This window comes from Leptopilina boulardi, unplaced genomic scaffold (assembly GCF_019393585.1).
Source record: "Leptopilina boulardi isolate dan_hultmark-lab unplaced genomic scaffold, ZJU_Lbou_2.1 LbouV2_273, whole genome shotgun sequence".
Taxonomy (NCBI): domain Eukaryota; kingdom Metazoa; phylum Arthropoda; class Insecta; order Hymenoptera; family Figitidae; genus Leptopilina; species Leptopilina boulardi.
The window spans coordinates 2,704,174-2,722,047 of NW_026137833.1; the positions used below are offsets into that span (position 1 = coordinate 2,704,174).

Consider the following 17,874-nt stretch of genomic DNA (forward strand, 5'->3'; position numbering starts at 1 on the left):
AAAAACTATGACAAAACTTTTAATTCGAATAAATAGTTTAAATCAGACTTGAAAAAATTATAAAAATGAAAATTTAAGAATTTTTTTTTAGAAATTTGTCCTACTTAAATAAAATTTTGAAAATTTGTCTTACAATTTAGTTTGATTCTGAAATATTCAAAATAAATTTTCTTGATAATATTTTTATAGAATTATTCTCATTACGGAATTAATAAAATGAATTTAATATCTAATAACATTAGTTATTTAAAGTGAAATAAATATTAACCAATTGAATTTTGTTAAAATAAAAAAATCTACTAAACCCATTTTTTTTCTGTCTTAAAGTCGATCCAAGGCCTATAATAAACTAGTAATGAATAAATTTAATTTTTTGCATTTTTAGGCTTCGGATCGAATGTAGAGAAAGAAAAAAGTCGTTTTAGTCGATTTACATTATAAGAAAACTCAAAAAAGTCACTTTCTTTTATTTTTAAATAAATACAATTAGTTAGTAAATATTTTATAATAATAATAATAATAATTACTTATTATTATTATTATTATTATTATTTCCTATTATGTATTATTAAACAATTGTAATTAGAAATTAAATAAGTTTTATTAATTCTTTAATAAAAATGTTTCATGATATATTTTCAAAAAATTTTAATTACAATAATTCAGAATTAAACTGAGACAAATTTTTAATAATTAAATTTAGTACAGAACAAATTTTTTAAAAAATAATTTACAATTATTAAAGTAAAGAAAATGTTAGAAATATGATTTATGAAAATTGTTCGAATTCAGAAGTTTAGAAAATGTTTTAAATAATTAAATTTTCGAAGAACTGAATGAAAATACTATACAAAAAAATGAATTTAGTAAAAATTTCGAAAGTAATTGAAATTTAAAAAGTTTCAGTTAAAATTTTTAGAAGTAAATGAATTTTTGAAGACTTTAAGTAAAAAATTTTTAAATAATCGAATTTCAAGAAATTTTAAATTGAAACTCATAAATTTTAATTAATGAATTTTTTTTTACATAGATATTTTAAATAATTGAATTACAAAGGACTTTGAATTGAAAAATATTTTAAATAATGGAATTTTTAAAGAACTTGATTAAAATTATTAAATATAATTAATTTTTGCTAAAAAATTCTAGTTAATATTCTTTTAAATAATTCAATTTTGGAAGATTTGAATTTTATTCTAATAAAGTCGTATTTTCTTTTTAAAAAATGTTTTAGAAAAACTCAGAAAAGTCACATTTTATTAAATTAAGTTGAAAATAGTCTCATACATTGAAAAGAGTCGAAAAAGTCGTGCAATCTGAGGCCTGAGTTTTGCATAAGAATATTGTACATAAAAACATTTACGAATTTTGTATTTCAAAACCGCGGTTGGAAAACAATTCTTACACGAAATATATGAAAATTCCAGGACCTGTTGAAAAATTCAAGAATTTTTCCAGGTTTTCCAGGTAAAAAAAAAAAAAAAAATTCCACGATTTTTCTAGATTTTCAAGGAATTCCAGGTCGCTAGACACCCTGAAAAAGTGACCTGTCGCAAAATTTGAATTTTTTTTTTATGTGTGCAAAAAAAAAAAAGAACATTTAAAAGGAACAAGAGAAACAATAAGAGAAAAACATACTCTGTGGATGCTGTGTCGTGGAGTTGAGAAGTTCCAGAGGCGGCTTCATCGAGCAGCTACAATTAAACAAAAAGAGAAAACACAAACAATAAGAGATACTGTGCATTGTGAGTGATTTTCTAATAGGGTTTTAAAAAATTAGTTTAATTGTGTGCAACAATCTCTACGCAATAGCAAACAAATTGTGTTTACATATAAACAACTTAATTTTTTGAAACCTGAAAATTAGATTCAATTTCATGACTGATTGTGCAATTGTTTAATTTTATTTTGACTTTCATTTTGTTTTCGACTATAAATTTTTCAGAAAAATAAAAGTAAAAGTAAAAAATGAAAATCAAAGTCGAACTGGAAGTCAAGCTAAAATCACACAAAATTGCATTTCTGAGAGAGAAAAGCATGAAGAAAAATCTGAGAGGTCATATTTTACAAAATGATACATAATAATTTGAATTGTGAAAAAAGTTGAATAAAAATTTGTGACTTACATCTCGAGAAAGTGATGCCAATGAAGAAGTTGATGATATAAGGCCAACATCTCGAGGATCTAGACCAAGAGTTGCGCCAATTTTAACGACATAAACGCCTGTGAGTCTTCGCAATGACTGTAATTTAAGTTTTAATTCCTGAAGTTTTTGTCGCGATTCATTGTCCTCGTCTAATAAATGATCGGCTGATTCTTTTAGTGATAAAACGCGTGGTTCACATCTTTCCAAATCACTCTTTAATTCCCTGAAAGAATAGATAAATTTTTTATAGAAAAAAAAAATTATTTACTAATTTACAACTAATTTTAAAATTGACCAATCGTAATTTCCTTAATAATTTGTGATTGGTCAATTTTAAAATTAGCGCCAATATCTTTCTATCGATTTATTTGTTCGGTCATTTTCAATTTCGATCAAATGAAAAATTACTAACTTAAACTTTTGATATTTGAGTCGTAGATCAGAATCCTCAGCCAAATCAATTGGTTCACACGATCTTATTTCACTCTCTGTTTTTTCAATCCACAAAAGAAATTCCTCAATAATTTGATAAAATTGTGAATTTTCCATAAGTGTATTTTTCAATGCCAATTGCCATTTTTCAGCTGCCTTACAAACTTTGTCCCAATTTTTATTTGCCTTTGATAATCTTTTTTGTAATTCTTTTCTTCTTTTTTGTAATTCACTTTCTTCGGAATGATCATCATCGAGATGGGCACCAACAATATTTAAACTAATAACAATACTCTTGTGACTGTCAAGATCCAAAAGAAATTCCTTGTGATCTTGAATAATATCCTCCAATTGTTCAATATTAGTTGATGGCGAATGTTGTTCACTTTGTGTTCCTTCAGCGAATTCTAACCATTTTTCCAATCGCCACAAATCATTGTCCAATTGAGCCCAATTTCGACGCGAACAAATGGGACAAGTTAATCTTCCAGCATCACTATAAAAAAAAAAAAAAAATTAGTGATTAGCTATTGATAATTATGTTATAATTCTTTATTATCATTTCAATTATATATTATTTGTTCAGTGCAGATCTATTATAATACTATAATTAAATTTTGTTATTGTCGATAATTTCTCAAATTTTTGTATTTTAATTTTAGATTTTGATACTTTTTGGAAAAAATTTTTAAATTTTGTTGGGGCGAGTAGAAATTAGAATGGATAATTTGTTTTTGTTTAATTAGAGGCCGTTTTCACCGTGTGGATAAATTCAGGCCTCGGATTATACGACTTTTTCGAATTTTTCCAACTTTTCTTCAAAAATACAACTTTTTTCGACTTATTTTAATAAAATGTGACATTTTCGACTTTTTTTTACATTTTTTTCAAATTTTTAAACAAAATACGTTTTTTTAGTATACAATGCAGATCTTTTGAAATTCAATTATTTTCGAAAATTTCTATTTTAAAGCTTCTAAAATTTAATTATTTCTAAAATTTTTCATCTAAAGTTTTTTGAAATTCAATTATTTTAAAAAATTTCAATTCAAAATCAATTAAAATTCAATTATTTCCAAAAATTTCAATTAAAATTCAATTATTATCAAAATTTTCGATTTTTAATAAACTAAAATTCAATTATTTTAAAAAATTTAAATTTAAAATCATTTAAAATTCAATTATTTTCAAAATTTTTAATTCCAAATTAATTAAAATTCAATTATTTTCCAAATTTTCAATTCAAAATCAACCAAAATTCAATTGTTTTAAAAAATTTCAATTTAAAATCAACAAAAGTTTAATTATTTTAAAAAATTTCAATTCCAAATCAATTAAAATTCAATTATTTTCAAAATTTTCGATTTTTAATAAACTAAAATTCAATTATTTTAAAAAATTTAAATTTAAAATCATTTAAAATTCAATTATTTTCAAAATTTTTAATTCCAAATTTATTAAAATTCAATTATTTTCAAAATTTTCAATTCTTAATCAATTAAAATTCAATTATATTCATAGTTTTCAGATCAAAATTAATTATAATTCAATAATTTTGAAAAATTTCAATTCAAAATCAACTAAAATTCAATTATTTTCAAAATTTTCAATTCTTAATCAATTAAAATTTAATTATATTCATAGTTTTCAGTTCAAAATTAATTAAAATTCAATAATTTTGAAAAATTTCAATTCAAAATCAACTAAAATTCAATTATTTTCCAAATTTTCAATTCAAAATCAATTATTTTTCTAAATGTCGATTGACATTAAATTATTTTCAAAATAAACTAAAATTCAATTATTTTCAAAAATTTCAATTCCAAATTATTTAAAATTAAATTAATTCAAAATTTTCAATTGTAAATCGACTAAAATTCAATTATTTTCCAAAATTTCAATTGAAATTCATTCAATTATTTGAAACTATTTTTCAGTTAAAAAATTTTCAAATTATTGTATTTTTGTATGCAATTTCTAATAAATTTTTTAGTGAAATCATCAAAAATGCAAAATAATTAAAAATAACTTGATTTTCAATTAATTTCAAAAATAAAAATGGTAAATCATTGAAAATTCAATTACTTTTAAAAAATGTTATCTAAAATTATTTGATAAATTTTTTTTTAGTTCTATAAAATTTAATTATTATTTGAAAATTAACAAAATTTTTTGAAATTCGATTATTTCTAATAATTTTTGATAATGTTCTTATAGAATTATTCTCATTACAGAATAAATAAAATGAATTTAATATCTAATAACATTATTTATTCAAAGTAAAATATTCATTAACCAAATAAATTTTGTTAAAATTGAAAAAATTGATTCTTTCGATTTTTTTTCGAATATAAATCGACTAAAATATCTTTTTTTATGCCTTAAATTCGATTGGAGGCCCGTAAATTTAATCCTCCGTGAGGTTAAAGGCAGTAGATATATTCTACGTCTGCGCAGAAGCTATATACAAACATTCTGCGCAGGCGCAGAATATATCTTTTTGCCTTTAAACTCTCAGAGGATTAAATTTATCCATATGGTGAAAACGGAGTTATAGATCTAGAAATTAATTTATCAGAGTTGATAGAAGTTTTCTGTTATTATTTAATCTTATTTTATCTGTAATTAATTTGGATCTAAAGATGATGAAAAAGCTTTAGTGGAAGAAAACATAAAAATAGTTCCATATGTGATGGAATAGTTTACAGATGGTTTTTGTGAATAATGATTTTAACAGTAGCACGTGAATTAGAACAAAGCTTCTGATTGTCTAACAATACATTTTTTTAAAAATATAATTTATCAATAGCTTCTAATGGTTATCATCTCAGCAATTATGTTTGTAATTTATCTAGAATTCTAATAAATAATCATTCAATGATACAATTACAAATGGCAAAACAAAAATTCTAATACTTTGTTTTCTATATATTAACAGTGATCATTATCAGATGAAAATAAGTGATTTTGCCTATAATAATAATCAATGAAAGTGCAAAGGTGAAAATTGAATTATTAGTTTCTGAAAAGACTCACTGTGCAGAGAAAAGTATATATAATAATCTGCAGATGAAAAGATGATTACCAAGACGCTTTGGTACTTAGTACATGTCGATTTAAAATGTCTCTACTGAAACTGCGATATGATCCTATCATCACTGATGATCTTTATAAATATACAATAATGCTACATTTCTTATAGTCATATCATAATTATTAAATTATCTTTTTTTCTTAAACTTACTTCATCTCTCGAATTTGTTGTTCTCGTGCTCTTGCTTGTGAAAGAAGTCCCTCGTGTCTCGAAACAAGATCATCAATCTCTGTGACTTTTGCACATTCTCTATCAAATTGTCCATCATTTAAAAGTAAATTATTCAAATGCTTCGCCAAATCAATTGTAGATTGTGAACTTCCTATTAATTTTGCCTATGAAAATACAAAAAAACAAAATTTAATAAATTCATACTAATTTATTTAGAGAACCTAAAGAACTTACGATTGTTTTAGCAGCTGTTGTGAGACCAGATCCAGCTGTTGGTTCAGGAGTGACAGCATTTTCCAAAGAATTCAAAGCTAAACGACATTCATTAATCGCAGCTTCCAATTCAATAAGATAGGCATCACACGATGTCATTCTCACTAATTTCGGTAAAGTATCAACCTGAACAGCCGAGTCCTGCTCAAACTTTAATGTTTCAACCTGAACAGCTTCGTCGACTTCAATTCTCTCTTGATTCTCAATTTCAGATCGAAGCATTGCAACTCGATTCTTTATATCCCTCCAGAGTAATTGATATTCATCAACTAATTCCTGAAGTGTATTCACATCATCCGGATGACTTTCTCTCATTACCACTAAAGCTAATTCATCAGCTTTTTGCAATGTTGCATTCTGTGTCTCCAATTCATTTTCAATAGAAGCGAGTTGCTGTAATTTTTTCCGAGGTGTTGTTTGCTTTGGCGATGTCAAATGTTGTAATTCAGTAAGCCGCACATCTACCTGTGTGAGGCCAACCACCGCCGCACCATGAGCAGTGATAAATTCTCGATAAATCTTTTGCTCCTGTCTTAGTGCCGCTGTTATAACATTCACTCTATGACTCAATCCATGCCACCAATCAATTACATGACGAATGTTAATAGTCAATGATTTTAAATTCTCCGGCTCTAATCCACTTTTTGCCAAACGACTATAATTTTGTTCAAAAATTCTCAATGTAGAATCACGAGATTTAATCTCATCGGAAATTTTTTTCGCCTTAACTATTGCCTTTTCGGTATCTTCCTTGGAAATATCCTTAACAGCATTTTCCAATTCAAGAACACGACTTTCCATATCATTCAACCAATGTTCTTGATTCGATCTTCCAGCTTCTAAATCTTGTAGAAGTTTCCAAATTAGAATAATCTGCCTTTTACGATCAGCCGATCTGATACATGTTGCCTTCCATCGTTTCTCCAATCCCTCCATTCCAATTTTAATTGCATCCGTATTGAATGACGCTTTCCATGCATCACAATCGCTAAGTAAAATTTCACAAAGATTCAATACCTCACCAATATTTCCACTCTCGGTCTCTATCATTTTTTGCAATTGTTCATGATCCTCAAGTTTTTTATCAACTGCACTTTGACTCACTGAATCAATCATAAATGGTTCGGAGAGTTGACATTCTATACCACCAAGCCATGTTCTTATCTCGGCTATTCTCTTTTCAAGATTATTCATTGTTTGTACAAGATCTGTTAGTTTATTTGCTCTAGCTTTACCCGCTGTTAGTAAACGTGACCATCTCTCATTCATCTGTTCCAATGATAATTGTATTTTCCTTTTCTCCTTTTCCTCGGCAATTTCAATTAAATCTTGACCAGTATTGTGAAGCCACTCAAGTTCTCTTTGTTTTAATGCCATTTCAGCTTGTAATTCACATTCAATTCGTTTTAATGCTTCATCGGGCTCATCTAATACTCTTGTATCACAATTATTAATTCTTGCATCGGCATCATCCAACCACACTAACAATCTTCCTAATCTATTTTTCCATCTTGAATGTAAACCACATCTTTCACCTAATTTATAAACTAGTAATGCAAGCTGATGCTCGAGATCTCCATGCTGTTGCCATAGTAGGGAACTGTGTTGATTTAATGATTTCATGTCCGATGGACTAAGGCACTCGCGCAATTGTTCCGTGGTAACGCCAAGGCATTCGAGATCAGTCGTTGTACTTACGAGTTTACTTTTTAGATCTTGCAGTGAGTCCAATTGCTGTTGGGTTTGCACGAGATTGCATGGACCAGCGTGGAAGGCAGAACTCAAGGCTTGACTCACTTCTTGGAAGGTGGCAGTGATCTTGCTCGATTGCTCCACGTGTCGATCATTCAATCTGTAATTATATTTTTCATTAGTATAACTATATTGTCTTTACACATTCGCAGGGATCACTTTATTTTTACTTAGTCCTTTTTTTATCCATTATTTTTAAACTCAATTTTGGTTCAATATAAGCTCAAAGTGAACCCAACCCTGGTAAAAATTCTGGACTGTTTCCGGATTAAAATGGAATTAGTGCGAAACAGTCCGGAATTAGTTCGGCTAAATCCGAAATTTTCCCGATTTGTGTAACTAGGGAATCCGGAATTAATCAGGTCTAATCTGAAGTCAGTCAGATCAAATGTAACTAGTAAATACTGGAACGATGTAAATCGTTAATTATATTGGTTGGTATCTGTCTACGTTTTTGTCCCTCTCGATTAGTCATCTGTTTAGTTTTACGTGTCAGCGTGCCATGAAAATATGTTCTGGTAGTTGTTCCGCGTGAGGATTTGCGCATGTTTCTGCCGCCAAAAGACCCGATTGTCAGCATCGTTATCTAGGTTTTCCTGGGAGTTGCCGCCAAAATCGTTCAGAGAGAAGGATGCGGAGCGCTAGGGGTGATGAGAAAAAGGGAAAACGCGCCCTTCTTAACAGATTAGGAGATCTAGGGGAAGTTGGCGTCAATGGTCAGTCGATTTTGGATCGTATCGAAGAGAAGACCCTTTCGCGGGACTCATAATTGGGTATCGCGTTACACGCTTAATTATTCTGCTAAGTAATTTGTTGTATGGTTAAATAAAACTTTATTCTTTGTTAACTAAATGTGAGTTATTGTGTTTCTTATTTGTCGTTTGTTATTTGGATTTATCAGCGTTATTCAACGTCGCTTTAGTGTCGGCATTTCAACGCTGGTGAGTTGTTTCTTGGTTAATCTTGTTTTGGGATCATCAATGCAATGATGGTTTTCCCTGGTCGGAATCTTTCTTTGGTTATTTCAGCGTAATTTCAGTTAAGTATTTTGTGTTCGATTAACGTGGACAATGCACGCGGGTTTTTATTAACGCGCGAAAGTCTACCATTATAATGTAGATTCTAGATTTACTAATTACACAGGGTGGATTAATTTCGGATTCAATAGAAGTAATTTTGCATTTATTAGTTGTGTATAATCCAATTAATTTCGAATTAAACTGGAATTACCAGTCACACAAATAATACTAATTTCGGACTTAACCGGACTAATTCTGGATAATAGAAACCAGACTGTTTCGGATTATTTCTACATTCCGAAATATTAACCAAAATAGTGACTACTGGCCAGAAGGCAACATGTCTTTTACACCGACAGTGAACAGTTCTTATAGAACTTGAGACTCATCTCAATTGTGAGAGAACTACATCTATTGGCATGATTAGTAAATACAATAAAAGCAGCAAAACCTAACTAAATCCCAATTGTTGGGGACTAATTGCGGATTTAATACATACAGAATGTCGGATTGTACCAGGATTAGGATTTTTTTTACCAGATTGATTCAGGGTTATTGTGGACTAATACCAGATTTTCTACATAAAGATTTCAGATTACTACGGACTCATGTCGGATTCAGTTTTTTGGCAGTTCTTAATCCGGACAGTTGAGTACTGTTTGCGGATAGTTTACATATAAATTCTGGATTTTTCTGGACTCATTTTGGTTTGTTTTTTGATCTAACTAAAAACAAATTGTTGCGGGGTAATTGCGGATTTATTTCATGTCAATTTCGGAGTATTCCGAACTGAGCTCGGATTTATCTTATCATCCAGACTGATTGCTGATTAATAGTAATCATTTTCGGATTGTTTTCCTACAATGTCTGAACTAATTCGGAGTGATCTGTCTGTATTTAATCTGAAATCAGTCTGAAATTTTAACCAGGGAATGTAGATTCAAACTAGACGTATGTGCACGTCGAATGTAGGTTCTAAGTCTGAACAATGTTGGTCTAATGTTCGTTTAAACTAGGCTTCAATATAGGTTTATCCCGAATAATCCAAAACCAGTTAAACAAAAAGAATGGTTATGTGCGACAGCGAAAAGTAGGAGTACCTGCAGGGTAATACTTTGGTTAAATCTCTTATTGGTTCCGATTGCTAAGCTGCTGGCGTGGAGGTTATGACCAGTGGCCTGTGGATGCAGGAGGGCAATTTCGCTTTGAAAGTTCCGCCCTGGCGGATCGACGAAATCCGAAGTGCCATAAATCCATAGCACATTCGTCTCACATTCGCTAAATATTCAGTTTGAGTGAAAATATTGTGGAACATCAGTAGAAAATTGTCATTGAATTGAATAAGTGAACTATTTAGTGATTGATTTATGCCGTATTTGTGATAAATTGAAGGATACATGTTTTGAGTAAGCTTCGCAAGGAAATAAATCCAGACGTCATCCACACAAGAGTGGTAGCAGTGAGAGCTACGAAAAAAATCGACGTCCTGATTAAAATCGCAGACGACTCCAATAAGGAGATTTTCATTACGAAAATAACGAAGGTGGTCAGAAGCATATGTAGTCGATGGATCGAAGGGTCAGACTTAATAATTCGCTTGGATTGCTTTAACCAAGAAGAGCTGATCATAAGTTCACAGATAGTAAGAATTTGAAGACTTCGATTCTGCCTTGGAGAAAGCCAAGAAGACTCTCGCAATAAAAAATAGGCAAAGACATGATTGCGCTAGGATCCTTCACCTACAAAGATAAAAACCATACGACAGTTTCGTAGGTTAAAGATTAGTTCAGCCAAAGGTTGTGGTTTTTAGTGGATCGACCAGAACAAGAGAAATTATTCCCAAATAATCCCCGAGTTTAAATGAATTTTACGTTAACATTTGGTTACATAAAGTTTTACTAAATGGGAATTCGAAAAAATTTTTGCTTAAAATTCATGTAATATACTATTTCTTGATTTCTTTTTAATCTAAAATTGTACAAAAAGTCCAATGTGATCCCTGCGATAGGAAACAAATAACATTCTCAAATTATAAATCATACCTCTTTATCCTGGTTATGAAATCTCTCCACGTCTCCAAACTGGCTCTCAAATTAGTAATCCTCTGTACATTTGCAGCATGCTCCATTCTCACCGATACGGCTAAAGTTTCATCACAATTAATCAACAATTTCTCCTGTTGAAGCTGCAATGATTCTGTCTGAATTTCTCCATTCGGTATCCTATCCAATAAACTCTCTATCCTCTTCAAAATCTTATCGATTCTACTTAAATGAATAAATCTCAATTGTAATCTTCCCTTCTCTCTCTCAATTTCCTTTAACCACACCAAAAGTTTATTTTGATCAATTCGATATTTATCCCAAGCCGAAAGACGATCTCTAACAGCCGCGTGTCTCTCCATAATTCTCGCGAGTGTTTCATTATGAAGATTCGTGAGAGTATTAAATTGCTCTGATATCGAGAGATCACGACCTTCTCCGGCGCGAACCATTAGAATTAAATTTTGTTGATCAGTCAATAGATTTTTGTGAACTTCACAGAGATTTCGATGTTCCGAGAGTCCATTATAGTCTCCTGGAACGTCATTTGAGAGAAATTCTTGAACGTGAGTTAAGTATTCTTGCCATAGTCTCAAGGCAGTTGCAACATCTTGGGTTTTAACAAGACGTGCAGAAAGTCTATGATATTGTTGGAAGGTTTCACGGAAGACACGTTGCCACAATTGAAGAACATCTACGATTGTTGGTTCTTGAGTGGAAGCTTCCAAGGTTCGTTCCTTGATGGAATGCAGTTGAGGTTCAGTTCGTGTCAAGGCCAAAAGATGATTTCTGAGTAATTTTAACTGTTCATTTGATTCTCCATGTCCTACCGATGTTATACTCTGAAAAAAAAATTATTATTTTTTTACTAAAACAATTATTCATTCATGAGAATTTGGTTAATGAATCATCCGTTTTTTTGGGGGGGTAAAACATATAATTCAAATACAAATAAAATTCCTTTGGAAAGTCCATCCTGAATGGAATGTTTGAATTTAATGGTTTTCTTTGTTTGTCTCTCTTATCTTGAAATCGTAAATGAAGGCAATTGAGAGCCACGAGTTTACGTACAATAGCTGTATATATATTGGAAAATAATGTATTCAACTTAAAAGTTTTAGCCAAAGTAAAACTCTCGAGGTGGCCATTCAGCTGTTGAGGATATCGTGACTGATGTAATTGTTAGCGGAAAAGCCCTTCGACCTTGACATAACAAATTGTTTTGAAACTACAATTAAAATATAAGCGCGTGCCGCGATGATTGAGTTGTGCCAAGCACCGCAAGCACCTCTCTCATTCTAGATACAATACGTGGTGAATCAAGTGCGAATTCTGACACTGAATTTATAAATATTATATTATCACCACTCTCGCACTGCATTGAATTATGCAAAATATGTTTTCATTTCTATTCATGTTGGAGTGGAAGAGGATTCTTCAATATTTTTTTCTGATGTTCAAATTCTAACGCGATGACAATTATTATTGGATAAACTTGAGAATTTTATGAAAGGAAATAATAAATCTCATCCATAATCTTACACTTTGGTGTCCTTTTCTTTTTACTGTTTTTAAAACGGAAAAAACCAAAAGTAAACAATTCAAAATTTTGATTCAATGCTTCAAAATATTTCATTGACTACATGATTCATTAGATAGTAATTTAGAATACTTTAGGTACTTTAAGATAATTTGGAGTTCAAAAGGTTGTTCAGGATATTTTAACATACTTCAGATAATACAGAATACTTTAGATAATTCAAAGTACTTTAAGATAATTCAGGATATTTTAGGGTATTTCAGAATATTTTAAAATAATTTAGAAGACTTCAAAGTAATTTACCAAATTTTACATTATTTCAAAATATTTCAAAATATTTCAAAATAATTCAGATTAATTCAAGGCACTTCAGATAAGTCAGGATACTTCAAATAATTTTAAATACTTTAAGATAATTTAGGATATTTCAGAACATTTCAAGATAATTCAGAGTACTTCAAGATAATTCATTATATTTTAGAATAATAAAAGATAATTCAGATAATTCATGGTACTTTAAGGTACTTAAGGATATTTTAAGACACTTTAGATAATTCACGTTACTTCGGATAATTCAGAATGCTTCATATAGTTCAAAATACTTCAAGATAATTCGGAATATTCTAAAATTTTTAAAGATTATTCAAAGTACTTCAAGATAATTTAGTATATTTGACGATTACTTCAGATAATTCAGGATACTATAGAAAGTTTGAAAATAATTCATAATATTTTAAAATATTTCAAGATACTTCAGAGTACTTCAAGGTACTTTAGGATACTTTACGATACTGCAGATAATTGAGGATACTTTAGATAATTCAGGATATTTAAAAATCTTTAAAGCTACTTCAGAGTACTTTAAGGTATTTCGATTCGGAATATTTTAAGATAATTTAGAGTACTTCAGAGGACTTTATTCAATTTTAGATAATTCAAAAATTTTTTTTAATAATTTGGGAGATTTCAGAATAATTCTGATTAAACCAAGGTACATCAAGATACTTTAGATATAAGTCAGGATACTTGAAATAATTCTAAATACTTCAAGATACTTAAGGATATATGTTGATTACTTCAGGGATACTTTAGATAGTTTTAAGATAATTCATGATGTTTTTAAAAAATTTCAAGATAATTCAAAGTCCTTCAAGGTACTTTAGATTATTTGTCGATTAGTTCAGATAATATTAATATAATTTATGATGTTTCAAAATACTTCAGAGTACTTTAAGATACTTATAGATATTTTAAGATACTTTAGATAATTCACGATACTTCATACAATTGAAAATACTTTAAGATAATTCAAGTTATTCTAAAATCTTTTAAGATAATTAAAAGTTCTTAAAGATAATTCAATATATTTGAGCATTATTCCAGATAATTCAGGATAATTCATACAATTCAAAATATTTTAAGATAATTTTGAATATTCCAATAAATTCTTTTCAGATAATTCAAAGTACTTCAAGATAATTCAGGATACTTAATACAATTCAAAAAATTCTAAGATAATTTGGAATATTCCAAATTCTTTTCAGATAATTCAAAGTACTTGAAGATAATTCAATGTATTTGAGCGTTACTTCAGATAATTTAGAATACTTTAAATAGTTTTAAGATAATTCATGATGTTTCAAAAAATTTCAAGATTCAGAATACTTTGTACAATTAAAAGTACTTTAAGATAATTCAGTGTATTTTAAAATCTATCAAGATAATTTAAACCATTTCAAGGTACTTCAGGATATTTTACGTTTATTTCAGATAATTTAGAATACTGTAGATAGTTTTAAGATAATGCAGGATGTTTTAAAATTTTTTAAGATACTTTTGAGTTTGTAAAGGTATTTCACGATACTTCAGATAATTCACGTTACACTTGAGATAATACAGAATACTTTAGATAATTCTAAATACTTCCAAGATAATTAAGGATATTTCCAAATTTTTCAAGATAATTCAGAGTACTTGAAGATACTTCGTGATATTTCACTGTGTGGATGAATAATTTACATTACTTTAGGTAATTTAGGAGATTATTTTTTTTCTGTATTGTAAATTTTTCTAATGATGTAAATACCTGTTGAACAGAGTCTAGGAAATTTTTCGTTTGATAAATATCTTCTCGTGCAAGTTCTTGATTAATTGCTCTTGCATCGGCGTTATCAGCCAGTGATGATAGTGTTTCTCGCACATCTTCAAGACGTTTTCCCAGTGCCTCGACTTCACATTGAAGAGGTCCATTTGCATCCAAGCCAACGTCGGACGCAATTTGGGCCACCAGACCTCGAAGTTCAGCTACTCGCTCTTTATGTTCTGCTAATGTGTTTTCACAAACCTATAAAAAGAAAATGATGATGATTTAATTATCTCAAAAAAATTTAATTAAACTCATTAAAAATTTTTTTTTAGATATTTTATTAATCAATCTAATTAAGTAAGCATTTAGTAAATAATATAATTAATTAATAATCGATTATTAAATTACCTTAGTAATTGATTAATTTTACTAATGAATTTAATAAAATAATTAATTAATTTTTGAATATTATTTCAAACTGATTGATTAAATAAATATTAAAGGGAATAAAATCTTTATCTGGAACAGCGATATATGTTTCTCTAGAATAGCGAAAACTTTCGATGTTTTAGTGAAATATATCGTTATTCCAATGAAACTTATCGCTGTTCTAGGTGAAAATTTTTTTCCGTGTATAATGACAAAATTGAATTAAAAATAATAATTTAATAATTAATTAAAAATTAATAATTTAATAATTAATTAAAAATTAATAATATACTTAATTAATAAAAAAGTATTTTTAAATGTAAATAAAAAAAAGTACTAATGTATAAAGCAAGTAAAAACGTATAAAATATAGTAAAAAAAAATTTTTCGAAAAAATTAATTTAAAAATTCTGTTTTCTACAAGAAGGGAGTTTCATTCATAAAAGAGGCAAAAATTCATTAGACTGAAAATTTAAACCCTACAAAGAATTTACACATGTGCCAGGTCGATATTTATAGAATTTTCGAGACTAAGTTCCCTGAATCTTTCGAGAGGGTTTATAATTCCACATATATATAGTATAAATACCTACATATTTATTTCTATTTTTTTTTTTTAATGTTATTAATAATTTTTTTTCTTATAAATAAATTACAAAATAAGATAGTCATAATATTTTTAAATATAGAACAAAAGTATTCTCAATATAAAAGGATTCCTTCCTGTTGTTTTAATGTAATAATTCCTATGTTAAAAATGATCACAAAAGTGTTCTTCTCAAATTGAGATAATTTTTTTTTTAATATTTAATTTAAAATCTTATTAGTAAAAAAAAAAGTATATATTGAAGATATTCACACACGAAACATTAATTATATAAAAAAGATAATTAGTGATAATATCCAGGAACTTAATTGGTGTTAGAATTAACTACTTAAAAAGAGTCTTTACTTCCATGTTTAAAAACCTTAATTTACTAAATTATATGACAACATTCTTATAAAAATTCTTTCTTTTTCTAAGAAAAAAAAAATAATTTTATTGTGAGAAAAAGAAAACAATAATTATAAAAAATTTTAGAGAAAAATTTTTTTTTTTAATTAAAAAAAAAATAAATTTTTAACAGAAATAAATTTTAAATTATTTAATTTATAATTTTTATTTATAATTCTAATAAAATAATAATAATAATAATAATAATAATAATAATAATAATAATAATAATAGAAGTAAATTTTAATTAACTAATTAATTAAAGAACGTAAAGAAAAAATAATCAATACTAAACAATATTGTGCAATAAAAAACAAAAATAATTTTAAAAAAATTTAATTGTAAAAGTGAAATCTTACTCTGATTTCTTCCGGTGTGCACATAATTACAATTTTTCCCAATCACATTTTTCAAAATCTGCTTTATTATTAAATTCCTTATATTTAGACGAAAATTCTTTGAATATTTTCAGTTTGATGTCGCGCACATGGTCACAATGAAAATACCGGCATACCCCATGTGACCATCATGTATATACTATATATATATATATATGTTTTCCACTCGTTTCAAAAAAAATATTTTTCCGATTTATTCAACAATTTTTTTTATAAATTAATTGTTTACAAAAAAAACATACACTATATTATACATAATTATAAATATTTAAAAAATATATTAGACAATAAAAAAAAATTATAACTAAATTTTTTTTTTTATAATATGCAAAAATAAATTTTTTTCATTTATTAATTATTAAGAAAAATAATAATTAAAATTGAAGCATAAAAAAAAAAAATTTTTTTGCCGGTCTCTTACGCGGATTCGTTCACACACACAAAATTTTATATCTAAAGTAATTGAAGATAGCAAAGAAATGAAGAGAATTAAAAAATATCCATAAAGTTTAATTCTATCGTCATTGACTTTGATCTTTGTAACTCAATGATATTGTGTATGTATATATATGAAGAGATAAAAGGGTTAAAAAAGTCACACTTTAAAAGCACATGGAATGACGCGCGCGAGTACATCAACCAGCTTCTGGTTATGTTCTGGACCAGACTGGCGTCTCTGTCGTTTCTGTATATGTATATATGTATAAGGGGATCGATGAGAGAACGTCAGTGCGACTCCCTTTTCTCTCCCTTATCTCACGAACACACCCTCTCTTCAAACTTATAGGGGGGTAAAAGTCCTTTACTGAGTCATTGTAATAATTTTTTTTTCCAAATCCAGCAATTTTCATTATTCTACAATTTTCTAATTTAATCTCTTTCTCACTTTTCCCCACTTTTTAACAAATTATAAAATTTAATTTTTTTTTTCTAATAGCGAAAGCAAAATTTTGCATACTTTTTTAAATAGAAAAAAATATTCTCATTATGAGAGTATTTATGAGACGCATGGTTAGATACTAAAAATCATTAGTTAGAATTTTTTATTTTATGGAATTTCATTTGTCATAATTATTTTTTTTTATTTTTATTTTTTCGAATTAGTATTTTGCAGAATTTTCATCAAAACGATTTTCTATATAATTTTTATATTTAACCGAAAATTCACTTCACAGAATTTTTATTTCTTCGAATTTTTATTTGCTCGAATTTTCATTTAACATAATAGGCATATTGAAGAATTTTTATTGGGTAGAATTTCATTGCATAGGATCTCTTAAGGATATCCAAAAAATCGGCGGTTTGGATATCCTTTGGATATTCCATGGATATCTGAGGATATCCACAGGATATCTTCTGGATATCTCTATAGACTTTCATAAATGTCCTCCATATATCCCATAGATATCGCCAGGATATCCCATAGACATCATCAGGATATCCCATAGATATCGTCAGGATGTCTCACATATATTTTCAGGATATTCTCAGTATATC

General features: G+C 28.0%; 1 protein-coding gene across 6 annotated transcripts in view; it reads right to left on the minus strand.

Annotated features, from left to right (window-relative positions):
• The window catches only part of LOC127281559 (muscle-specific protein 300 kDa), a 175,545-nt gene that overhangs the window by 1,765 nt on the left and 155,906 nt on the right, over nucleotides 1-17,874 (minus strand). For all 6 annotated transcript variants that reach the window (XM_051305306.1, XM_051305305.1, XM_051305304.1 and 3 more), the window contains 7 exons: nucleotides 14,557-14,814; nucleotides 10,931-11,772; nucleotides 6,079-7,969; nucleotides 5,824-6,008; nucleotides 2,560-3,075; nucleotides 2,127-2,370; nucleotides 1,639-1,694 (listed from right to left, as the gene is read on the minus strand). In XM_051305306.1, the coding sequence (XP_051161263.1) occupies nucleotides 1,639-1,694; nucleotides 2,127-2,370; nucleotides 2,560-3,075; nucleotides 5,824-6,008; nucleotides 6,079-7,969; nucleotides 10,931-11,772; nucleotides 14,557-14,814 (3,992 nt within the window). The remainder of the gene's footprint in view (nucleotides 1-1,638; nucleotides 1,695-2,126; nucleotides 2,371-2,559; nucleotides 3,076-5,823; nucleotides 6,009-6,078; nucleotides 7,970-10,930; nucleotides 11,773-14,556; nucleotides 14,815-17,874) is intronic.